General features: G+C 36.8%; 1 protein-coding gene across 5 annotated transcripts in view; it reads right to left on the bottom strand.

The window, feature by feature from the left end:
* The window catches only part of VPS13B (vacuolar protein sorting 13 homolog B), a 1,004,773-nt gene that overhangs the window by 927,111 nt on the left and 50,604 nt on the right, over positions 1-27,058 (bottom strand). For all 5 annotated transcript variants that reach the window (XM_027849971.1, XM_027849973.1, XM_027849974.1 and 2 more), the window contains exon 4: positions 19,159-19,279. In XM_027849971.1, the coding sequence (XP_027705772.1) occupies positions 19,159-19,279 (121 nt within the window). The remainder of the gene's footprint in view (positions 1-19,158; positions 19,280-27,058) is intronic.

Below are 27,058 nucleotides of genomic sequence, written 5' to 3'. Positions count from 1 at the left end.
CTACTCCCTTCCTCTCACTGGTAAGTTCCTCCTGAGGTTTCCATCTTGGGGAGAAGCCCAAGCCAGTCAACATTAATTCCTCCCCCAGCTCTGCTTCTCTCTCTCTCTCTCTGGTTTTGCCATCATCCTCCCCCTCCTCTACATTGCAACTTCCTTTGATGTATTGCCTTCTCCTATTAGAATGCAAATTCCTTTTAGAACAAGGAACATCCTTTTTTTTTTTTTTTGCTTGTATTTACATCCTCTATGCTTGGTTAACACAGTGCCTGACACATAGTGAGCCCTCAATAGATACTTGTTAAGTGTGTTTTTATGGTGTAACAGAAAAGAAGAGGTGGCCTATAACAAAGCTATTTATATTTGTTTAATTCAATTCCTCTCACTTTTTTCCTCTAAATAACCTAACAACAAAATCAAAATTATTCAGGAGCTTGGAGGAAAAAGAAGGAGGTGAGGAAAGTGTGTATAGAATGGTGGGTTCACACTCCCAAATTTACTAAAACAAAAAGTCATTGAATCTGTTTCTAATATAGGTTCTATAAAATTATAATCTATAAAATGGCTATTAATTCATAGTAGCAAAATTATTTAAAAATAAACCAACCTGGATGCTCCCAAATGAAAATTTTAAAGGAATTTTAACACTAGGATATGATTATAATAGCTATTCATTCATTCAATCACCACTTATATGCTAAACGTTATACTAGGCACTAGAAGAGGTATACAATGATAATGAAGAAGTGATCTCTGCCTTCAGAGAGCTAAGGGAAGAGGGAAGGGAACAAGCATTAGATAAGCAAGAATTAGTTGCAGGCCAAAAAAAAAAAAAAGTAGCCAAATGTTTGATCTAACCCAAGAATGTAAATTTCAAGCACAAGGACCTCTTGTTTGACAAGAACTGTTGGGAAAAACAGCAAGTAGTTTGGAAGAAATTAAGTTTAAGCCAAAATGTTATACATGTTCATGTGACCATGTATTAAGGTAGAAGCAAACAATTCAAATGCTATAAGGTCAACCCACAGATCACAGAACAATTAGAGGTGAAAGGAATCTGTGAGACTACCAGTCCAATTATCCTAATTTTAAATATCAAGAAACTGAAGCTAGGAAAGATTAAGGGACTTGCTAAAGGTCACTGAGTTATTAAATGGGAAAGTCAGAATTTGAACCTCTGTCCACTAACCCATGCTGTTCACTCTCTACTACCTCCTCACCCTCCGGACTACAGTATCTCTACAATGGCTGCTGGTCACCAGAGAATAAACTTACTGACCTCATTACTTGATGGTTAGCATAATCTGACAGGGCAGACACTGTACAAATATCACTTCATAGTCCACTCCCCACTGTAAGCACTTTTGTTTCAAGCCACCTCCATTAAATCTCCTCCTTTAACTTTGCACTCCAAATCCACCTGCCACTTCCACTGTGCTGTCTAGAATGCCTGTTGCACTGATAACAAATTTGCTTTCACTTTAAACCTTTCTGTGTTTCACTCCTTCCAACTTCCATTTACTGAGATCTGGCTCCCTCCTAAACACAAAAGTATCCTGGGCTACTTTTTCCAGCACTGGTTGCAGTTATATTCATAATGACCCCAATTCACTGGTCATGGTGGGAACTGGAATATTTCTTGTTCTCCACTACTACTTCTAGGCTCTCCTTCCACCACCAACACTCAGTAACCTTTCCTCTTTAGGGGTTCATTCAATCCATATTTATCAGCAAATCAAGATTCTGGTAACTATTTACTTATTTACCATGACTATTCCTCTACCCCACTTCAGATATATAAAGGGACAGTCAAGTCAGGAAGCAATTAGTAAGCACCTATTAGGTACTATGCATAGTCCTAAGCAATGGGGATATAAAGAATGGCAAATAAAAAAAAAATCATGCTCTCAAGAAGCTTATAGTCTAATACAGGAGAAAACTTGCAACGAGCAATGTATAAAAAAGATATATACGAGAAAAACTAGAGAAAATCAGAGGAGGCCCTAGCATTTAGGAGTATCAAGTGCAATTTCCTGAATTCATTAAAAGAGGTAAAATGCATCGATAAACAATAAAAGGAACATGGATTAGTATAGAGGCACTTTTCAGGTAAGACATACTAGAGATGTACAACTGTGAGAGAACTCCTTGCACCAATCTTTGGGTGTGACTGGATTTCTGGTCAGCAGAACCTAGGTCTCTAGTTAAGGATCTCTAAACAGCAGGCAGAGGTAATCCAGCTTCCCAGTCACACAGGGCTAGGGTCAAACAATACAATAAGGTTGTCTCCTAATTCCCACATTTAAATAAAGTTTTCTCACGAGGCAGAAATTGGACTAGACCTATAACTGAATAGAAAAGGACTCCAGAGCTGAGACACAAGATGGAAGTCAGTATGGTTCACTCAATTCCCACCCTACTTGCTGTCCTAATCCCTTCAATTCCCTCAGGAAGTTAGCATAGAGATTAGGGCAGGATTGGAAGACATGAGAATCATCAACATAGAGATGGTAATTATATCCAAGGGAGCTGAAGAGATCACCAAGTATAGAGGGAGCAGAGAAGACTACACAGAAGAGAGGGCTGTGGGACATCAAAGGTTAGAAGGCATGATCTGAATGAAGATTCAGCAAAGGAGATTAAGGAGGAATCATCAAGTAGGCAGAACCAGGAGAGAGTGGTGTCCTGAAAATTCAGAAGAGAGTGATCAGCAGTGTCAAAGACTACAGGGAGGTCAAGGAGAATGAGGAATGAGAAAAGGCCGTTGGATTTGACAATTAAGCGATCATTGGCAAGGTTGGAAAGAGAATTTTTGGTGGAAGAATGAGGTCAGAAGCCAGATTTTAAGTGGATAAGAAGAGAATGAGATGAGAGAAAGTGGAGGCATCTATTGCAGACAGCCTTTTCAAAGTGTTTGGCAGTGAGATGGCACAGTGGATAGAGCACCGGCCCTGAAATCAGGAGGACCTGTGTTCAAATCCGGCCTCAGATCAAACACTTAACACTTACTAGCTGTGTGACCCAGGGCAAGTCACTTAACCCCAATTGCCTTTAAAAAAAAAAAGTGTTTAGCCACAAAAGGAAGAAGAGACATAGGACAATAGTAGAAATGGAAGGATCTAGTGAAAGTTTTTGAGGATGGGGAAGACATGAGAATGTTTACAGGCAGTAGGGAATGAGGCAGTAGACAGGAAAAGATTAAAAATAAGTGATAAATGAGATGGCATGGGGACAATCTGTTGGACAAGACAGGATGGAATGGGATTGCTTGTGCAAAGATAGCAGGGTTAGCCTTAGTAAGGAGTAAGGCCATTTCTCCATGTGAAACAGGGAGTGGAAAATGGCATCTGAATGACAGAAATTAAGAAGATGGAGGAATATATAGCTCACAGTAAAAGGTCTCAATTTTTTCTGTAAAATATGACACAAGATTTTCAGCTCAAAATGTGGAGAGAGGAGTCATGGGAGGTTTAAGGAAGGATGAAAAGGTTTGGCAAAGTTGCTATGGAGAGTGGAATAGTGAGTTGATAAGGTAGGTATACTGGGACTATCTAGTAGTTGTGAAGACCCAGTTGAGCTTTTGTGACATAAATTTACAGCAGACCCAGTCACAACAGTTGCGTGATTTTTCTCCACCTTTATTCAGCAGCATACGTGTAGGAACAAAGATGGCAGTGGATTGTGGGAGTGATGTATGCCGGAGGGTTGGCATGGTGCAACCGGCAACATCAGAAAGCGAGGGACTTAAGAGAAGAGGACAGTTTGGTGAACCAGTTGAAATGGTGCACCAAGAAATCAAGATGAGGGGAAAAAGGACAGTGGCTAGTGCAGGGAAGATGGCTTGGAAAAGAACAGAGGGGTTGAGAGATTGGAGATCAAGGTGAAGACAAAAGAGTAAGAAGTTACTAGTGATCTCTAAATCGCCAAATTTAATGGCCTCTCAAATCCTCATCCTTCTTGACCATCCTCTGACAAATGCTTCTACTTGATAAACTCTTCGATCTACATTTTCATGACACTGCTCTAACCTGGTTAGCTTCTTGCCTGTCTGACTGCTCCTTCTCAGATTCCTTTGCTGGACCTTCATCCAAGTCATGCCAGCTAACTATGGGTGTCCCACTGGACTATGTTCTAGGCTCTGTTCTCTTCTCCCTCTGTACTATTTTGTTTAGTAATCACATTAACTCTAATAGTTATCTCTATGCTGATGATTCTCAAATCTACTTGTCTACTCTTAACCTCTTTAATGACCTCCAAACTCTCATCTCCAATTGCCAATTTATGCGAAACTGCATGTCGCATAGAAACGTGACTGAAACATGTCCAAAAATGAACTTATTATCATTCCCTAAAAAAAACTTCACCCCTCTTGAACTTCCCTATTACTATCAAAGGTACCACCATCCTCCCAGTAATTCAGGCACAACCTAGGTATCATCCTTGACTCCCCACTCTATATCCAGTGAGATGCTAAGTCCTGTTAGTTTTACCTTAAAAACATCTCTTCAATATGTCCCCTTCTCTCCTCTGACATTTCTACTACACTGGACTACACTTAAGACCTCATACTTAGACTGCTGCAATAGCCTCCTGGTTGATCTCCATGCCTTGTCTGTCTGCACTTCAATTCATCCTCTACTAAAGTTTCAAAGGTTTTACTTTCCTAAAGTGCAGGTCTGATCACATCACTACCACTTCCCACTCAACAAATTCCAATGGCTCCCTCTCACCTCCAAAATCTCATATAAAACTCTCTGTTTAGCTTTTAAAGCCCTTCATAACCTAGTCCTTTCGAACCTAGTGAAAGTAAGAAATAGAAAATGAATACTGCACATGTTCCACTGGTAACAATATAATGTTAAGATATGTAGCAGAACAAGGCTGCCAGCATACTGCATAGACTTTCTGTGGATAGTTTATAAGACGACCAAGATAAAGTCAAACAGGACAAAATGGCATGGATAAAAGAAGGGAGAGATAAAAGGGAAGGGGGAAAAGAAAAGGGGAAGCATCTATACATCACCTGTGACGTGCCAGACACTGTCTTTTTATAAACATTATCTCATTTGATTCTCATAAAAAATCTGTGAGATAGGCACTGTTATTATCCCCTTTTTGTAGTTAAGGAAACAGAAACAAGGGTTAAATAACTTGCCCAAGGCCACACTGGTAGGATCATATCCCCAAAGAGGTCAATGACAAGAAAAAGCTCTCCACATAAAAAAAAATTATAGCAGCACTTTTTGTAGTAGAAGAGAACTGGAAACAAAGTGAGTGTCCATCAACTGAGGAATAACCAAACAAAGTTTGGCAAATGGATGTAATGGAATACACTTCATGAAATAACTCAAAGGATAAATAAGCATGAAAATATTTACAGAATCTAATGCACAAAGTGAAGTAAACAGAACCAAGAAAACAATGCGCAAAATTGCTTCAACAATGTAAATGGAAAGAACAATCAAAACACAATTGAAAATAAATGTTACAAAATTATTAAAAAAAAAAAAAACACAAGAACAGTCCCAAAGAAAAGAAATGAGAAGATACCTCCACCCTACTCCTTTGTCAAGTCCACAAGTATGGAACACTGGATATATTCTCAGACTTTTTGATGTATGGATCAGTTTTGCTTATTTTATTCTCTTATTTTATTAAAAATATATATAGGATGCCTGTCTCAATAAAAAATTTTTTTTATCAAAGTTGACATTTTTGCTAGAAAATGTGTGCAAACCAACTCCCCTATGTCGTCACTCACCATCCCAGTGACTTCCAAAACAAAACACCCTTTTTGGGCCACTATTCCTCAACATCTGTCATCTCCCCCACTAGAATGTAACCTTTTTATGGGTGGGGTCTTCATGTAATCTAGCTTGTATATAACTCACAGGACTTATCATTAAGTAATGTAGGCTTAATGATTCCTCATAAAATAATTGCCAAGCCTATTTTAGAACTCCACAAAAGTGAACATTTAGTAACCTGCAATTAAATATCCACAAATAAATAATTTAAAACATGTAGCTTTTGAAAACAAGTTGTTTTCTTTTTTTGGGGGGGGGGGATTCTTTCTAGTATTTTTTATGTCACAGAATGTTTAAGTATCTCCAGGGCACTAGAAACCTTAATAGAACCACTTTTAAGACAGTCCCTTAGGGATCATAAACAAAGTCAAATTTTCTCAATTTTAGTTTCAATTCAATTATGTGTTTCAACTATAAGTAACTGTGAATAAGTTAGCATTAGTATGTGCCAAAGGAAATATCTTTATTACGCTAAAATCACAACAGAAGCTGAAAAGAATATGGCTCATTTTCAAGGAAGAAGCTAATCTTTTTTATCCCTAGAATGTCAGGAAAGTAATAATAGGCACAGCCTTTAAAGATTACTCTCATCCTAAAAACAAACATTTGGCAGACTTGTACACATTTTTAAAAGTCAGGACAGGTCAAGTATATTTTTGGCTACAATTAGCTTTTCTACTCATTTGTATTAGTCACCAGGCAGTTTTTCTTTTTAATTTAATGACTGAAATAGAAAAAAAAAAAAACTAAATGAAGTCCTTCAGATCACGGAATAGACGTTCCTATATGAAGGATATATGAGAAGACAGGCCCAACAAACACAGAGGATTAAGAAGGTAAGGATGTAAAATAGAAATGGAAAGGAGAATGGATTAAAAACCAGAATACAACATTATATGTTTACAAGAAATACATTTAAAAATGAGAGCTATATAGTAAAAGTAAGGGATGGAGTAGAATTTATTATGCTTCAGTTAATGCAAAAAAAGCAAGGGTAACAATCACGATCTCAGACAAAGTAAAACTAAAAGAGACAAACAAGGAAACTATATTATGATAAAAGGTACCATAGATAATAAAGTAATATCAACACTAAACCTATATGCACCAATGCTACAGCACCCCAATTTTTAAAGAAAAAGCTAAATGAATTAGAGGTGGAAATTAACAGCAAAATTATAATAGTAGGAGGCTTCAACCTTCCTCTCTCAGAAACAGATAAATCTAACCAAAAAATAAATAGAAAGAAGTCAAGGAAATGAACAGAATATTAGATAATTTAGACATGATAAATATCTGCAGAGAACTGAATGTGAATAGAAAGGCAATACATGGTTGCCTTCACAAAAATTTGCCTATAATGTGGCAGAAACTTTACTGTTAAATGTAGAAAAGCAAAAACATTAAATGCACCCTTTTCAGTTCATAATGCAATAAAAATTATCTTTAATAAGGGAGAGACTACTTCCTGTGCTAAGACGTCAGAGTGAGGAAGTAACCTTCTAAAATTCTCTCAAATTCCCCTCCAAACAACTAGAAAACCACCTCAGAATTGATCTTGGAGCAGGGAAGCAGCTTACCAGGAAGGCAAGACTGGGGTGAGAAGGGAACTAGGTGCAAAAGGAGCAGTAGCAGCAACAGCCAGCCACACAACAAGGGCCCTGTCGCAAGGCTCCAAACCTGGGGCAATCCACCAGCAAGGTCCCACCCTCCTACAAGCCAGCAGCTCCAATGCAAATAAGCAGTCTGTGCAGAGCAGCAAACCCCTACCCCAGCATTCTCAGCACAAGACACCAAAGAGGCCTTGACCCCATTGTTGACCAATAGTGAAGCCCCGCCCTGAGGCTGGCCAACAGCAAGACCCTAACCCTGAGGCTTTCTAGCAGAGAGATCCTGGTTCAATTGCAGAACTCCACCCCTGGGGCAGTCCAACAGCTAAACCCCACACCAGGGGAGGCCAACAGGGAGGCTCTCCCACACCCCAGTACAAGCCAGAAGGGAAGCCTACCTTCCAGAGAAAGCAAGCAACTAAGCCCTGAAGACCAGTGAAAGTCAGCAGTAAGACCCAGAGCCCCAGTACAAAAACCTTGGGACACGGTAGGACCAGAGCTCAACTCTCACATAAAAACACCAAGTGACAAAAAAGGCAGAAAAATGAGCAAAAAAAAAAAAAAAGAGCTTGACTGTAGAAAGTTATTAAGGTGATAGGGAGGGTCAGGACAAAAACCTTAGAAGAAGACAATAATGTCAAAATGGCTTCATGTGACACCTCAAAGAAGAATGTAATTTGGTAGCAGGACTAAAAAGAATTCCTGGAAGAGCTTAAAAAGGATTTTAAAAAGCAAATTAGAGAAGTAGAAGAAAAACTGGGGAAACAAATGAGAGGAATGCAAGAAAATCATAAAGAAAGAGTCAATAGTAGGGGAAAAGATACACAAAAATTTACTGAGGAAAACAACCCCCTAAAAAATAGAACTGGCCAAACTGAAAAAGAAGTACAAAAGCTCACTGAAGAAAATAATTCCTTAAAAATTAGAATTCAGGGGCAGCTAGGTGGTGCAGTGGATTGAGCACTGGCCCTGAAGTCAGGAGTACCTGAGTTCAAATCACATAACACTCACTAGCTGTGTGACTCTGGGCAAGTCACTTAAACCCAACTGCCTCACTAAAAAAAAAAAAAATAGAATTCAACAAGTGGAAAAGAATGATTCTATGAGAAATCAAGATAACAATGAAACAATTTTTTTAAAAAAGAGAAAATGTGAAATTTCTCATTGGAAAAACAACTGACCTAGAAAATAGATCCAGGAAAGATAATATAAGAATTATTGAAATACCCGAAAGCCATGATCCAAAAAAAAAAAAAAAGCCTGGACATCTTTCAAGAAATTATCAAAGAAAAGTGTCCTGATATTTTAGAAACAGAGGGCAAAATAGAAATTGAAAGAATCCACCGATCTCCTCCTGAGAGAGATCCCCAAAGGAAAACTCCTAGGAATATTGTGGTCAAATTAAGGAGAAAATCTTGAAAGCAATCAGAAAGAAACAATTCAAGTATTGTGGAAACACAATCAGGATAACACAAGATTTAGCTGCTTCTACATTAAGGCACCAGAGGACATGGAATATAATATTCCGGAGAGCAAAGGAGATAGGATTACAACCAAGAATCACCTACCCAGCAAAACTGAGTATAATCCTTCATGGGAAAAAATGGTCATTCAGTGAAATAGAGAACTTTCAAGCATTCTTGATGAAAAGACCAGAGCTGAACAGAAAATTTGATTTTCAAATACAAGACTCAAGTGAAACATGAAGAGGTAAACAGGAAAGAGAAAATAATAAGGGACTTATTAAAGTTGAACTGTTTACATTCCTGCATGGAAAGATGATATTTATAACTCATGAGACCTTTGTCAGTATTAGGGTAGTTGGAGGGAAAAAATTATATGTATGCATATGGATAGATAGATAGATAGATAGATAGATAGATAGACAGATAGATAGATAGATAGATAGATAGATAGAGGGCAAAGGGTAAGTTGAAGATGAAGGGGTCATATCTGGAGAATAAAATTAAGGGGTGAGAGAGGATTATACTGGGAGGAGAAAAGGAGAGGTAGAATGGGATAAATTATCTCACAAAAAACAGAAAAGGCTCTTACAGTGGAGGGGAAACAGGGGAAGGTGAGAGGGAATGAGTGAATCTTATTCTCATAGGATTTGGTTTAAGGAAGGAATAACATACACACTCAATTGGGTATGGAAATCTGTCTTACCCTACAGGAAAATAGGGGCAGAAGGGAACAAGAGAGCAGGGGGATGACAGAGGGGAGAGCAGACTGGGAAAGCGGGTAATCAGAAGCAAACACTTCTGAGGAGGGACAGGGTCAAAAGAAAGAATAGAATAAATGGGGGAGGGCGGGATAGGATTAAGGGAAATAGAGTTAGTTTTTCACAACATGACTACTATGGAAGTGTTTTGCATAACTGCACATGTATAACCTATATTGAGTTGCTTGTCTTTTCAATGAGGGTGGGTGGGGAGGGAGGAAGGGAGAAAATTTGGAACCCAAAGTTTTAAAAACACATGTTTAAAAAAAATGTTTTAACATGCAACTGGGAAATAAGAAATATAGGAAATGGGGTACAAAAATCTATCCTGCCCTACAGGAAAATAGAAGGGGAAGGGGATAAGAGAAGGGGGGTAGAGATAGAAGGGAGGGCAGACTAGGGGAAGGGGTATTCAGAATGCATGCCATCTTGGGGTGGGTGGAGGGGTGAGAAGGGGTAAAAATTTGGAACTCAAAATCTTGTGGAAGTAAATGTTGAAAACTAAAAATAAATAATTTTTTAAAAAGAAAAAAAAGAAATGATGAGCAGGATGCTCTCAGAAAAACCTGAAAAGACTTGCATGAGCTGATGCACAGTGAAATGAGCAGAACCAGGAGAACACTGTACACAGTAACAGCAACAATGTATGGTGATCTACTTTGAATAACTTAGTTACTCTCAGCAATACAATGATCCAAGACAATTCTGTAGGACTTATGATGAAAGGTGCCATCCATCTCCAGAGAAAGAACTGGTAGAACCTGAATATAGAATGAAGATACTTTTTCCTTATTTTTCTTATTTGTTATTTTTTTTGTCTGTTTTCTTTCACAGAATGACTTACATGGAAATGTGTTTTGCATGACTACACATGTATAACCTATGTATCATTGCCTACCTTCTCAATGAGGGGGGAGGGAGAGGGAGAGAATTTGGAACTCAGCATTTTAAGAAAAAAGAATGTTAAAATTGGTTTTATATGTAATTGGGAAAAAAATATTAAAAAAAAACAATAAAAAAGAGCTTAATAGTCAAGTAACTGGCTGGGAACATGAGCAAACAGCACAAAAAAAGTCAGACTATAGAATCTTACTTTGGTGACAAAGAAGATCAAAACATATAATCAGAAGAAGACAACAAAGGTAAAATTTCTACATAAAAAGCCTCCAAGAAAAATATGAATTGGTCCCAGGCCACAGAAGAGTTCAAAAAGGATTCTTAGAAGCAAGTAAGAGAAGTAGAGGAAAAACTGGGAAGAGAAATGAGAGTGACGCAAGAAAAACATGAAAAACGAGTCAACAGCTTGCTAAAGGAGACCCCAAAAAATACTGAAGAAAATAACACCTTAAAAAATAGACTAACGCAAATGGCAAAAGAGGTCCAAAAAGCCAATGAGGAGAATGCCTTAAAAAACAGAATTGGCCAAATGGAAAAGGAAATCCAAAAGCTCATTGAAGAAAATAATTCCTTAAAAATTAGAAAGGAGCAAATGGAAGCTACTGACTTTATAAGAAATCAAGAAATTGTAAAATAAAACCAAAAGAATGAAATGTGAAATATCTCATTGAAAAACAACTGACCCTGAAAATAGATCCAGGAGAGATAATTTAAAAATTATTGGATTACCTGAAAGCCATGATCAAAAAAAGAGCCTAGACATCATCTTTCAAGAAATTATCAAGGAAAACTGCCCTGATATTCTAGAACCAGAGGGTAAAACAGAAATTGAAAGAATCCACCTCCTGAAAGAGATTCCTAAATGAAAACTCTTAGGAATATTATAGCCAAATCACAGAGTTCCCAGGTCAAGAAGAAAATATTGCAAGCAGCCAGAAAGAAACAATTCAAGTATTATGGAAACACAATCAGGATAACACAAGATTTAGCAGCTTCTACGTTAAAGGATCTGAGGGCTTGGAATATAATATTCCAGAGGTCAAAAGAGTTCAGGTTACAACCAAGAATCACCTACTCAGCAAAACTGAATATAATCCTTCAGGGGAAAAAATGGACACTCAGCGAAATAGAGGACTTTCAAGCATTCTTGGTGAAAAGACCAAAGCTGAATAGAAAATCTGACTTTCAAATAAAAGACTCAAGAGAAGCATGAAAAGGCAAACAGGAAAGAGAAATCATAAGAGAGTTATTAAGGTTGAACTGTTTACATTCCTGCATGGAAAGATGATATTTGTAACTCATGAGACCTTTGTCAGTATTAGGGTAGTTGGAGAGAATACATATAGACAGAGGGCACAGGGTGAGTTGAATATGAAGGGATGACATCTAAAAAATAATATTAAGGGGTGAGAGAGGATTGTACTGGGAGAAGGAGAAAGGGAGAATGGGGTAAATTATCTCACATAAAACAAACAAGAAAAGGCTTTTACAGCGGAGGGGAAATGGGTCAGGTGAAAGGGAATGAATGAATCTTATTCTCATTGGATTTGGCTTAAGGAGGGAATAACATACACATTCAATTAGGTATGGAACTCTGTCTTACCCTACAGGAAAATAGGGGGGAAAGGGATAAGAGAGGGCGGTGATGATAAAAGGGAGGGCAAATCAGGGGAGGGGGTAATCAGAAGCAAACACTTTTGAGGAGGGATAGGGTCAAAGGAGAGAATAGAATAAATATGGGGTGGGATAGGATGAAGGGAAATATAGGTAGTTTTTCACAACATGGCTATTATGAAATGTTTTGCATGATTACACATGTATAACCTGTACCAAGTTGCATGCCTTCTCAATGAGGGTGGATGGGCAGGGAGGAAGAGGGAGAATTTGGAACACAAAGTTTTAAAAACAAATGTTAAAAGTGTTTTTACATGCAACTAGGAAATAAGATATACAGTCAATGGGGTTTCCTGCCCTACAGGAAAATAGAAGAGGAAGGGGATAAGAGAAGTGTGTGTGTGGGCGAGTAGGTGGGAAGTGTCATAGAAGGAAGGGCAGATAAGAGGAAAGGGTATTCAGAATGCATGCCATCTTGGGCTTGGGGAAAGGGACAGATGGGGAGAAAATTTGGAACAAAAAATCTTGTGGATGCAAATGTTGAAAACTAAAAACAAATTAATTAATTAAAAAAAAATTATAATTTTATTAAAGAAAATTATAATGAGACAACATACCAAAATCTATAGGATACAGCAAAAGCAGTAATCAGAGGACAATTTATATCTCTAAATGCTTACATTAATAAAATAGAGAAAGAGCAGACCAATGAATTGGCATACAATTTTTTCAAAACAGAAAAAGAACAAAGTAAAAAACTTCAAACACCAAATTAGAAATCCAAAAAATTAAAGGTGAGATAAATAAAACTCAATGTAAGAAAACTACTGAATTAATAAAACCAGGAGTTGGTTTATGAAAAGAAATAATAAAACAGGTAAACCATTGACTAATATGATTTTTAAAGAGAGAGAAGAAAGTCATATCACTATTAACAAAAATGAAATGGGTCAATATGCCACTAATGAAGATGAAATCACAGTAATTATTAGAAGTCATTTTTGCCCAACTGTATGCCAATAAATTTAATAATTTAAGTACAATGAAACAATTATTTTAGAATAGTAGCAGGATATAATATAAACACACATAAATTATCAGCATTTCTATATATCACCAATAAAACCCTGCCCAAGAAACAGTAAGAGATACCCCATGTAAAATAACTAGAGACAGTATAAACTATATGGGAGTATACCTGTCAAAATAAACCCAAGAACTACATGAACATAATTATAAAACATTTTTTTAAATAAAGTCAGAGTTAAATAACTGGAAAAATATTAATTTTTCATGGGGGATAGAGCTAATATGACAAAAATGACAATTCTACCTAAATTAATGTACTTATTCAATGCCATCCCAATTAAATTACCAAAAAAAATTTATTTTGTTGAGCTGCAAAAAAATAATAAAACTCATTTGTAAGAACAAAAGGTCAGGAATACTGTAAAATTGAAAAAAATTGTAACAGAAAGAGGTTAGCAGTACCAGATCTTAAACTATATTATAAGGCAGTAATTATCATAATTATCTGGTACTGGCTAAGAAAAAGAAAGGCAGATCAATGGAACAGAGTTAGATATACAATACACAGTAGTAAATAATTATAGTAACCTTGTGTTCAACAAATGTACAGATTTAAGCTTCTGGGATGAGATTCACTATTTGGCAAAAATTGCTGGGAAAACTTAAAAGCAGTCTGGCAGAAATTGGGAACAGAACAATATCTTACACCATTTACCAAGATAAGGTCAAAATGGATACATGACTTAGATATAAATGGAGATATCATAAATAAAATAAGAAGAACATGGAACTAATAAGACTTATGGATAGGCGAAGAATTTATGAATAAACTAGAGAAAGAGAGCATCGTGAAATGTAAAAAGGATAATTTTGATTACATTAAATTAAAAAGGGTTGTACAAATAAAACCAGTGTAGCTAAGATTAGAACAAAATGGAAAAAATCACAGACAACTTCTCAGATAAAAGCCTCATATCTCAAATATACAGGGAACTTTGTCAAATTTATAACAATATAAGTCATTCCCCAATTGAGAAATGATCAAAGGATATGAAGAGGCACTTATCAGATGAAGAAATCAAACTATATATAGCACATAAAAAATGCTCTAAATCATTACTGATTAGAGAAATACAAATTAAACCAACTTTGAGACATCATCTCACACCTATCAGATTGGCTAAAATGATCAAAGCGGAAAATAATAAATGTTGGAGGGGATGTGGAAAAATCAGGACACTAATATACTGTTGGTGGAACTGTGAACTGATGTAACCATTTTAGAGAGCAATCTGAAATTATGACCAAAGAGTTATAAAAATGTGTACACCCTTTCACCCAGCAATACCACTATTACATCTGTTTCCCAAGATTATTAGTTTCAGAGGAAAAAACCTTTACCTTCTAAAATATTTATAGCAGCTCTCTTTGTAGTGGCAAAGAACTAGAAACTGAGGGGATGTCCATCAACTGGGAAATGGCTAAACAAGTTGTGATATATGATTGTGATGGAAGACTACCATTGTGGTATAAGAAACAAAAAGCAGGTTGATTTTAGAAAAACATGGAAAGACTTGCACGAAACAATGAAGAGTGAAATGAGCAGAACCAAGAGAAGGTTGTATACGGTAACAAAGAGAACATTGTATACAGTAACAGCAAGACTGTTCGAAGAATTGTGAACAACTAAGTTATTCTGGGTATTATAAATACTCAAATCAACTACAAAAGGACCTATGAAGGAAGATGCTAACCATTTCCAGAACAATAACTGATAAATAGAATTATGCATAGCATAGGACACACACACGTATATATGTATTTATGTATATATGGATATTTATGTCAAATGGTGGCTTTCTCTAGTATAGGGTGGGAAGGGAGGGAGGGAGAAAGTTCAGAACTTAAAATGTAACCAAAAAAGAATTAAATTAAATTTAAAAAAAAGTTAAGGATGAGCTACAATCTGTATTACTCTAAATACCTGCACTGTTGAAATAATTAATCCAATTTAATAATTCAATGTAAGAAAGATTTATGTCTCTGACCTCAGGAGTTTACATTCTACTGGAAGTAGTGAAGTACTGACTGATATTAAATTATCTAAGATTTAGTTTCCTAATCCCCTTACTTAAAAAAAGAGGAAAAAGCAGATAGAGTTTTTAAAAAGTTAAGGAATAGAAAACTGTATAAATAAAAAAGTAAGACGGTCAAATCTTATTGTAAGGAATTAGAGAATGTAAAAAATTAAAAAGAACATTTGACTTGTGGGATAACAATTCCTAGATACCAAGTGAATATAAATTAATTTAAAAAAACAAAACAAAACAGAGGAGCCGCTAGGTGGCGCAGTGGATAGAGCACCGGCTCTGGAGTCAGTCAAATCTCCCCTCAGACACTTGATCACTTGATACTTACTAACTGTGTGACTCTAGGCAAGTCACTTAACCTCAACTGCCTAACAAAGATAAATAAATAAAAATTAAAATTAAAATAAACAGAACTATAGAGTTGATAGAAACTTTGGAGGTCATTTAGTAGAACCCTCTCATTTTAAAACTTAGAAGATGAGGTGAATAATTTATGAATTATTATAATTATTATGAATTATGAATAATGAATGAATTATTTCTCAAAGTAACCAAAAAGGTAGGCATTGGGGAGAAGTCTTGCACTGGTAAAAAGTAGACACTTAAATATTTATTGATTGATTAAATGAATAAATAGGTTTCTCTTCATAATATTAAGCTGAAGATAGAGACAAAATAAATATTGATGATTATGTGTATCCGGACTGAAACTTGTTTCATTTTAAAAATTAAACAGGAGAATGTGAAGATTATTTCAGGGTATAAATAAAGTACTCAAGTCTAGGATTGTATATGTTATTTTCTGTATATGTTTGTATAGGATTGTATATGTTATTCTCTGTTCTACCACTGGTTCATTTGTGACTTTAGGAAATTAATGTCAACCTGGAAAGACTCACATGAATTAATGCAAAGTTAAGTGAGCAGAACTAGGAGAACTCTGTACATATTAATAGCAATATTGTAATCAACTGTAAAAGTCTTAGCTACTCTGATCAAGACAATGACAAGTCCAAAGGACTCGTAATAAAGAAAGTTATCCACCTACAGAGAGAGAGAGAGAACTGATGGCATGTAAGTACAGACTGAAGAATTTTTTTCCAATTCCTTTATTTTTCTTGCTTTTTCTTTTTCATAACATGGCTAATGTGGAAATATGTTTTGCATGATATGTATAACGTGTATCATATTTCTTGCCTTCTGAGTAGATGAGGGAGGGGGTAGAGAGGGAGAAAATTTGGAACTGAAAATAAAAAAAATTTTAATTAAAAAGAAATTACTTTCACTTTTAGGTCTTTCCAACTATAAGAAATTACAAAACTTTACATGCCTACTGCCCAACAACACTAAAAGAATCAATAAATTAATATTTTCTAAATATGGTAGATTAAGTATAAGAGGTATTTTTTGATATTTAAATATGAAAATTTAAAAACTTCTTTTAAGTGAAGATTTAAACCAAAACAATTCAATCCAATGCTTAAACAGTTAAATACCTACTACCTACAGGACACTGTTAAAAAAAAAAAAAGATTTAAAAATAAGGTAGCAAGAATCAGGCAGCTAAGTGGTGCTGTGGTTAAAACACTGGAACTGAAGTCAGGAATCCCTGATCTCAAATCCTGCCTCAGATACTTACTGGAGGCAGCTAGGTGGCTCAATGGCTCAATGAAGAGAGCACTGGATCTGGATAACACTTGTATTTGATCCTGAGAAAAGAGGGAACCACTGAAATTTACTGAGTAAGAGGTGACAAAGTTGGGACTGTACTTTAGGACAATCACTTTAGTGGAGGATAGATCAGCCACGGATCACTCCCACCATTCAATACCATCTCCTATCACTCAGACGCCTTCTACCTTTATCTCCCCCTTTACCTCTGTCTCACATGGAGAAGTGGCCTTACTTCTTACCAAGGCTAACCCTCTATCTCCACAAGCAATCTCATTCTACCCCATCTCCTCCAACTCCTACCCTTGTGCCAACCCCTCTCTACCACTTATTTTCAATCTTTCCCTTTCTACTGGCTTTCCCTTTCAACCTTTACTTGATCCTTCCATCCCTGCTAACTATTGTCCTATATCTCTTCTGCCCTTTGTAATTAAACTCCTTGCAAAGGCTGTCTACGGAAGGTGCCTCCACTTTCTCTTCTCTCTCTCTCTCCTTACAATCCAACTTCTGATTTTATCATTCCATTGAAACGGCTCTCTCCAAAGCTACTAATGATTTCTTAATTTCCAAATTCAATGGTCTTTTCTCATTCCTCATTCTCCTTGATCTCTCTGTAGCCTTTGACACTGCTGATCACTCTCTCCTTCCTGATATTCTCTTCTCTAGGTCTTCAGGACACCACTCTCTCCTGGTTTTCCTATCTACTTGACCACTCCTCTTCAGTCTCCCTTGCTGGATCTTCATTCAGATCATGCCTACTAACTGTAGGTGTCCCACAGCCCTCTGTTCTGGACAATCTTCCCTCCTCCCACTAAAATACTTCACTTGGTGATTTCATCAGTTACTATGCATTTAATTACCATCTCTATACTGATGATTTTCAAACTACCTATTATTATTCTGCCCCAAATTCTGTGCTTACCTCCAATCTTGAATCTCCAATGGCCTTTCACACATCTCAAATTGGATATCCGGTAAATATCTTAAACTTAACATGTTCAAAACAGACCTTGTTATCTTTATCTTTGTGCCATCCCCCTACTCCTACCTTTTCCATTTTATAGGCAACACCATCCTCCCAGTCCCTGAGACTCGTAACCTAGGAGCTATTCTCAACTCCTCATTATCTCTTACCTCTCCATATCCCATCTATTGACAAGGCCTATCAATTTCACCTCTTCAACAACTCTCAGATATGTCCTCTTTTCTCCTCTGACACTGCCACCACTGTACTGCAAACTCTCATCACCTCACATATGGATTACTGTAATAGCCTGCTAACAAGTCTGCCTGCCTCAGTTCTCTCCCCATTCCAATCCATTCTGCATTTAGTCACTAAAGTGATTCTCTTATAGCACAGGTCAATCATGTCACCCTCCTACTCAATAAATTTAGGACTAAATATAAAATGCTCTGTTTGGCATTCCAAGTCCTTCACAACCTAGCTCCACTCTTATCTTTTCAGTCTTCTTATATCTTACTCCCTGACATGTAATCTTTGATCCAGTGACACTGGCATCTTGGTTATTCCATGAACAAAACTCTTCATCTCTCAGCTCTGGGCATTTTCTCTGACTGTCCCCTATACTTGGAATGTTTTTCCTCCTAACTAAAATCCTACATTCTACGTGAAACCTTTGCCAAATCCTCTGAGTTCCAGTGCCTTCCTTCCGTTAATTATTTCCTTTTTATCCAATATAGCTTGCTTTGTATATATTTGTTTGCATGTTGTCTCCTCCATTAGATTGTGAACTCCCTAAGGTCAGGGACTATCTTTTGACTCTTTTTATATCCCCAGCACTCAACACAGTTCCTGGAATGTAGGACATGCTTAATAAATCTTTACTGATTGACTTATTGGATAGGAGTAAGGAGAGAATTAGGGCAGAAAGACCCACCAGCAAACAACAGGCATAGGTGATGAAGGCCTACACCAGGGTGGTGGCAATGTGAAAGGAAAGGAATATTCTAGAGATGTTACAGAGATGAAATCAAAAGGCCTTGGCAACAGACTGGACTAGAGAAGTGGAGGGGAGTGGGGAAAGTTGAAAGGCAGTGAGTAGTTAAGCCAGGAAGGGTAGGGAACTGCCCTAATGGAGGGAATATCTGCATTCATAAGATGACAGATTCATCAAATCCTCCAAAAAACTGTCTCATTATTAAAGATACTTAAGTATATTCAGTTTTCCTGCACTTTCAAAAATTCCATTCTGAGTTACCTGGTGGTAAGTCAGGGTCCGTAGGAGTAGCTTGCTGAATTCGTCTAGGTTTCACTGATGATTTTGTGTTCTCAGTAGCACTTCTGTTAGTTGAACTAGAGCCACAACTTTCATGGTCATCCTATTTTTAATTTAAAAAACAGAAAGGAAACCAAAAAATCCATTAAACATAATGCCAAGAAGTAAAGAGTGGTTGAAAAGAAATGATTTATAGTTTCTAAGTTAGAGAAGCTATCCTCTTCTACTTTTATTCAACATGCACTACATATATTAAGCAACTACTATTTATATTCTGGTGGGATAAAAATGGGTTCCTGATTAACAATGTTTTAAATTCAAATGCAAGTCTTACTTATAAGTACATAAAAAATTATCAAAACAAATTACAATATCGTTGTGACATCAATGTATTGTAATTCAGTCAAAATAAATTTAAAGTCACTTCTCAAAATAAAGATTTTTTTAATCTACCTTCATATAGTGTTCAAAAAATTTACTCATGAAACAAACTCAAACAGTTCCTAAAGTGCTGGTCTAACCGTGTCATCTCTACACAAACCCTCCAACTTCAGTGGTTCCCTATTATCTCCATGATTACATACGAAGTCCTATTAAGCACCTGCCCCCTCCTACCTCTTTTAGTCTTCTGACGCCTTCCTCTGCTCCACATACTTCACAAACCAGCTACACTGGCCTTCTGGATCTCCAAATTCCATTCATCTCCACTGGCTGTCTCCCAGGCCTAGAATGTTCTTCCCCCTCCACTCAAACCCCTAAATCTCCTGACTTCTTTCGAGACTCAGCTCAAATTCCACCTTCTACAGGAAATCTGTCCCACTACAATAGCCTTCCTGGCGAGATCATCTTCCGTTTATATTGCTATCTATGCTGTACAGACAGTTATTTGCATATTGTCTCCCCCATTAGAATGTGAGCTCTTTGAGGGTAAGGCCTTTATTTCTGTCTTCTTAGCCCACTAAATTTATAGTGCTTAGCACAGGATGTGGCACATAGGAGGAGCTGAATAAATGCTTCTTAATTGACCAAGGTTAAATGTTTTAAAGGTTTTGTAAAGAGATGAGAAAGCATCACTGTGAGGGACCACAATACTGAAGGCTCCATGAAAGTATCAGAAGAGAATACCAGCAATGACATTGAGAGTGCTGGATTTGGATAAAGTAAAGATCTAGATTCAAATTCTGACTCTAATCAAAGGCAAGTCATGGGCATGGTAGCTTGGTTCTGAGCAAGACAAAGTATGAACTCACCTAATCTACATATCAAAGGCCCAGGGGGCAGAATTAATAGTTCTAGTGTGAGGAGGGGAGACAGTGAAGCTGGTATGGACTGGAAATGTCTAGGAAGTAACATTAGAGCCTGGTTACAGGTAAGACAAGGTGAGGACTTAGCTATCAAAGCCCAGGGTCCTAGGGACTGTAGTATGCTTCCAGTCAGAGGGGTTGGAATGTAATCACATAACATTAACAAACTGTTTGACTGAATGGAGAAATCCATTTACACCTCCAACCCTTTAACAGATGAGAACATTTCTTTGAATAAGTCAAAAAAGAAACAACAGACTAGCTAAGAAAACAAATTAGCCATACCTCTGGGGTTTTAAATAGTTAAACCTAGAAGAGTAGTTGAGACTCTCAACGTTTGTAAAGTATAAGCCCTGTGGGGAAGAGGAGGGGATTTATTTCTGTCTCCACCTTCCCCACCTCAATAAGTCAAGTCTCTAACTATGAAGCAGATAAACTATGTATGAAGAGTTCAAGAGTTGGGAGCAGTTATGAAGGACACCTTAAACCAACATCAAAGGGTAGGAGTGGCAGGAAACAGATATGCACTTGCGCACACATACACACAGACACACACACACACACACACACAGATGGAGACAGAGATACAATCACCTAGGGAGGGAGCAAATTCCAGGAAAGTGATCCTTCAAAGCAGAGAAGAGACTCAGACTTCGAGGAGGATTGGACACCAGGAACCCAGCGTGAGGATAATATGAAAAGAATAAATACTTCCAAGCCTTACAATATTAACTGTTGTCAGGTGCCTCTGACACATGTGCATCCTACATGTATGTCTCACCACCATCACATTCTAAGTTTGAGCTCACTCTCCCCATGGATGCTGTATATATTTATGGGAGAACACATCTCAGGTTTGGGGCAGGGAGAAATGTTTTGTAAATGTTATATTTGCCATGCCTTATGAGCAAATTTCTCTGATAAAAGCTATTTGAGTCTACTGCCTGATTGTTAATGGGAAGCACATCACTGAGCCACAACTAGTAGAAGCAGTCATTTACAGGTTACTCCTAGAACCTAAGGTAGCAGCCACCAAAGGGACCCAACCCACAAGTTCGAGTAAAAGCCGGGAGAACATGTACTTAGACGTTGAAGGGCAAATCTGAGGCCCTCCATGCTGTTTGTTACTAAGATTTCCTTTGGGTAGGTCTCAATGGCTGAGATCTTTGCCAATCCAGTTTTCCCAACCCCATCCAAGTATAGCTGAAAGTAATAACATCACACTGCTCTCCAACAGGCACTGGCCATGTCAGTCTTACCTCCACTTAGAGTAAATTCAGCACTTGAAATATCATGGTTTTTATGACTTGCTGTGCATTTTTTTAAAATAAGTGTTGATATCTTATGTTTCTTACATTGTCAAAGGATCCCATGTACACCTCCCCCTCCCTCTCCCAGAGAGTCATCCCATATGACAAATAGTAAAAAGTCAGCACAACTGACCAATACATTGAAAAAGTCCAAAAACATGTTCAGTATGTAATACCTGTGGACCTCCCACCTCCACAAAAGGGTAGGTTGGGGGTAAATTTTCTTCCAGTCCTGCTTGATCTTTATAATTTTGTAACATTTATTTTTGATTTTTTGGTAAGTCGTTGTTCTTTCCATTTACACCATTGTAGTTACTATGTAAGGGCAGCTGGGTGGTGAAGAGAATAGAGTTCCAGGCCTGGAGTCGGGAAGACTCCTTTTCCTGAGTTCAAATCTGGCCTTAAACACTTATGAGATATGTGAACCTGGGCAAGACACTTGACCCTGTTTGCCTCAGTTTCCTCAACTATAAAATGAGCTGGAGAAGGACATGGCAAACAACTCAAGGACCATCGCCAAGAAAACCCCAAATGGACTCACAAAGAGTCAGGCACAACTGAAACAAATGAATCAACCATGAACAAAAGGTCACTACATACATGGTTTTCATGGCAATGCTTATTTCAGTCTGCATCAGTTAATATAGATTTCTCCACACTTCTCGGTATTCATCACACACATTTCTTACCACAATTTGTTAAGCAATTCCCCAAATTATGGGCATCTACTTTTTTTCCAATTCTTAGGTATCACAAAAAGTGCTGCTATATTTTTGAGTATATGGGGACTTTTTCCTTATTAATTACTTCCTTGGGAAATAAGCCCAGAAATGGAGTCTTTGTTTCAAAGGGCATAGCCATTTCAGTCACTTTATTTGCATAATTCCAAATTGCTTTCCACAAAGGTGGCACTGCTTCACAGTTCCACCAACAATGAATTAGTATGGTTATCTTTCATATCCCCTCCAACATTTACTGCTTCCATTTCTCATAATTTGTGCCAGTTTGCAGGAGGTGAAACCTCAGAGCTGTTTTGATTTGCATTTCTCTTATTATTAGCCATCTGGAACATTTTTCATGTGGCTGTGAATACTTTGCACTTCTTCTTTTGAGAACTGTTTGTTCAGGTCTTTTGACCATTCATCTAGTTGGGAACAATTATTAGTAACGTGTGTATGCATATATGTATATATGTGTAGATATGTATATGTGTACATATATAAACACATAGACACAATATATTATATATACACACATACATACACACATTTTTGTATACATATATATGTCTATAAGGATATATATTCATATATATGGGAATACAAGACATATGAATAATTTATATGTGTGCATTTTTTATATATCTTATATGCCAAACCATTTTCAGAGAAATCTGATACAAATATTTTTTTCCCCATTCAACCACTTCTCTTCTTATCCTAGATGAAGTAATGTTATCTGTGCAGAAGCCCTTCAGTTTCAAGTAAAGTTATCTATTTTATTTTTTATAACTGCCTTTATCTCATTTAGTTAAGAATACAGCTCTAATCCATAGCTGTGAGAGGAATATGATCTGTTTCTCTCCTAATTTTTTTAGGGTATGACCTTTAATATTAGGGTCATATATCCATTTAGACTGTACTGTGGTGTAAGATGTTGGTCTAGGCCTAATTTCTACCAGACTGCTTTACAGTTTTCCCCGCAGTTTTTATCGAATAGAAATTTTTTTTCCTAGGTGACATATGTTTTTAACTTTATCAAACACTGGATTATTGAGTTCTATTGTTTCTGCGTCACCCTTGTCTGGTTTGCTACACTGACCTACCTCTCTATTATTTAGCCAATACCAGATGGTTGTGATGACTCCTGCTTTATAATATAGTTTGGGGTCTATAAGTACTATACTCTTTTTGCCTGTACTTCTTTTCATCTCCTCTCTTGGTATTCTAGATCTCTTGTTTTCCCAAATGAATGCTGTTATTTTATCCAGCTCTATAAAGTATCCCCTTGGTAATCTGACTGGTATAGCATTAAAAGTATAAATTAATTTGAGTGATACTTTCATTTTTATTATATTGGCACAGCCTAGCCATGAGCACTGAATATGCCTTCTGCTATTTAGGTTCTTTATTTCTTCAAGGAGTACTTTGTAAATGAATCTATGTAAGTCTTTTGTGTGCTTTGGGAGGCTGATCTCCAGATCTTTTATGAATTTTGTAGGTATCTGGAATGGGACTTACACTTCTATTATTGCTTCTTGTGCTTCATTATTATTTTATAGAAATGCTGTTGATTTTTAAGGAATTGTTTTGTAGCATGCCATGGTGCTGAAGCTATTAATTGTCAAAATTAGTATCTATGCTGATTCCCTGGAGTTTTCTAAGTAAACCATCATAACTCTTGCTATATATATTTCGAAAAAAAAATATACCTTTTATGATAATGTCTACTCTGAAGCCCCCAATAAAAAAGAATTAGATTTTTTTAAAAATCTGTGGACATAACTGTGTTAACATTCACAGCTCATCCACAAACCATACTCAGTCAATATTATCAATCTTGTCTACAACAACATTCTATTCCTGAACTACTGAGGACTTGTAAATTTAACTGGAGTATGTTTTATCTTTCCTCCTCTTAATTACTAAACCTGACTGCCTCATACCTGGCTAACTACAGCACTTCTAAAAAGCCCCTTTGTTTGTTATTTTGCCTCTCTGGGCCTCAGTATCCTCATCTGTAACATAAGAGATGTGATTAAATAGCTTTTAAGGTCCCTTTCAGCTTAAAATCAATGATCCTACGATAATGCCATGCTACCATTACCCCTGCTGTTTGTTGATTCACACAGCCTTGATAAACTTTAAGACTACCCCTTTTTACATCTTTTGGTTTAATACTGTGTCTTACTCACAGACAGCTGGGTTTCGTATTTTGCTTCAATAAACAAATTCAACAAATGCTAAGTGACTGCCTTCTATATGCTAAGTATTAAGAAACAGTAAGAGAATGAAAAATCTTCCCTGCCTTCAAATATTATACTGAACTCTTCTTTGCATAAATGTTTGGATCAATTTTACATTTAATTGATAGAGGGGAAACAGAATTGAACAAGGAGTCCAAAAACATGGATTCTAGTGTCAACACCGCCATGAGTTAGCCGTTAGAACGTGGTCAAACTCATTTTACTTTCCTGAGAAGCATTATTCCATCTATAACATCAAAAGGATAGAAGATGATTATTTACTAAGGGATAAAGCGTCTCAGGTCGAAGTTACAATCTAACCAGTCAATTTGTTCACAAAGAAAATGGGGAAGGAAAAATGATGAAGTAGTAGCCAAAAAAAAACAAAAAACAAAACTTACAGGTATTAATTACCAAGTGGAAACCATAATGTTTTTAGTTATTCAGACCATGTAGGCACAAGGTGGGAAACACAGGCGCAACATGACAAGATGAGATACCCACACAGGAAGAATAACTGTCAACTAATATTGACACTCTCCATTTCCTACAACATGCTATGATTCTCTTGAGTCTGGAATGCTAAGCAGAGGTCATTTTTATCCTTGAATCTCTGCATGTTAATAAGACAGTAAGATTTAGAGTTTACAGTTGAAAAAATTCAGGCCTATAGAAATGAAGTGACTTACTCAAGGTTATATTAGCAGTAAATGTCAGCGCCAGTATTTGAACCCAGGTCCTCTTACTATAAATTCAACACTTTTCACTACACACATGCTGTTCCTACCTTCTTGACAATTACATATTCTTGGCCTAGTCTTCAAAATATGAAAACTTTACAAGTAGGTACCTAGAGGTCTTTCTTTGAGCACTGTTCCTGCTCCTAAAAAAGATTCTCTGTACTAACTCCACAGCCTATCATTAACCTTCAATCCAATTCAAGAAGCATTTGTTAAATGCCTTCTACATAATGCCCAACAATACAGATATGAACCCAAAAATCAAACAGTTTGCCCTCAAAAAGTTTAAATTCTTCAATTAAAATGTTGTTTGCTTAATTATACTTTATTTCCTCCCCCACTTCTACTATTCTCAAGTTAAATCTCTTTAACCTGTTCTAGAGCTCTTTGTTTTTCTCTGGAATTATCACCAGATGTTTCTTTAATTTAGCTGCGATTTTAATATCTTCTGTTAATATTATTCTTATCTCTGCTAACTCCTTTTTGCTCCTCATGGTCTCGATCTATGTTTTTAGTACTTCTATACTATTTCATTGGTTTAGGGTTTTCTTTCAGGAATGCAGTTCCCTTTTTGAAATCATTTCTTACTTTATTTCTTTTTTTTTCAAATCACAAGTTTGTATGGGAGAAAGAATCTCTCTTAGAGTAATTAAGATCAATCCCTTTACAATTCTTTGAGAATTGTCATACAGTGTTAAGAGATGTCATTATGAGTTTTATGATTTATATTAACTTATTTAATTTTATGATTTATATTAATATGGGTTCTTGCCAACTTTCTTACACTTTCATTTTGAAATACCTCAAACAAACTTGAATGGGACTGGTTTTTTAGTTTATTTTTCAAAGTTTGTCTTGCTAGTTTGTTGTTTGTTTTTCTTTTGTGCTACTGGTGCTGTTTTTTGTTAGAAGAGGGGCAATGATGTAGGAAGTACCCTGAGTTATCTATTGGTCCATGGTTTCCCTTAGTCCCTAAAACTTCATATCATAACCCAGCCTTTCTCTCATGTCTCATCATTGCATGCCTGGATTACTGCAATAGCTTGCTAGTGGATATGCCTTCTTTAAGTCTCTCTCTGCTCCAATACATTCTCCACCAAAGTGATTTTCCTAAAACGTAGGTCTGATCATGTCACACACACACACCCCCCACACATTCAATAAACTCCAATAGCTCCCTATTGCCTCAGGGAGAAAATACAAAATGCTCTGTTTGGTATTCAAAGCCCTTCATAACCTAGCCCTATCTTACCTTTCCAGTCTTCTTAAACCTTACTCCCCAACACATATCTTTGATCCAGTGACACTGACCTTCTGGCAGTTTCAAGAACAAAACACATCATCTCTTGGCTCTGGGCATTTTCTCTGGCTGTCTTCCATGCCTGGAATGCTTTCCCTCCTCCTCTCCAACTACTCTGACCTCTCTGGCTTCCTTCAAGTCCCAACTAAAATCTCATCTTCCATAGGAAAAGCCTTCCCTAATCCCTCTTAATAGCAGTGCTTTACCTCTTTTAATTATTTCCTATTTATCCTGTATTTATCTGCCCATTTCACTGGGGGGAA

The sequence above is a fragment of the Vombatus ursinus genome, unplaced genomic scaffold, assembly GCF_900497805.2.
Source record: "Vombatus ursinus unplaced genomic scaffold, bare-nosed wombat genome assembly UNPS02008961.1, whole genome shotgun sequence".
Classification (NCBI taxonomy): Eukaryota; Metazoa; Chordata; class Mammalia; order Diprotodontia; family Vombatidae; genus Vombatus; species Vombatus ursinus.
This window is presented reverse-complemented; position numbering and strand designations above follow the sequence as displayed.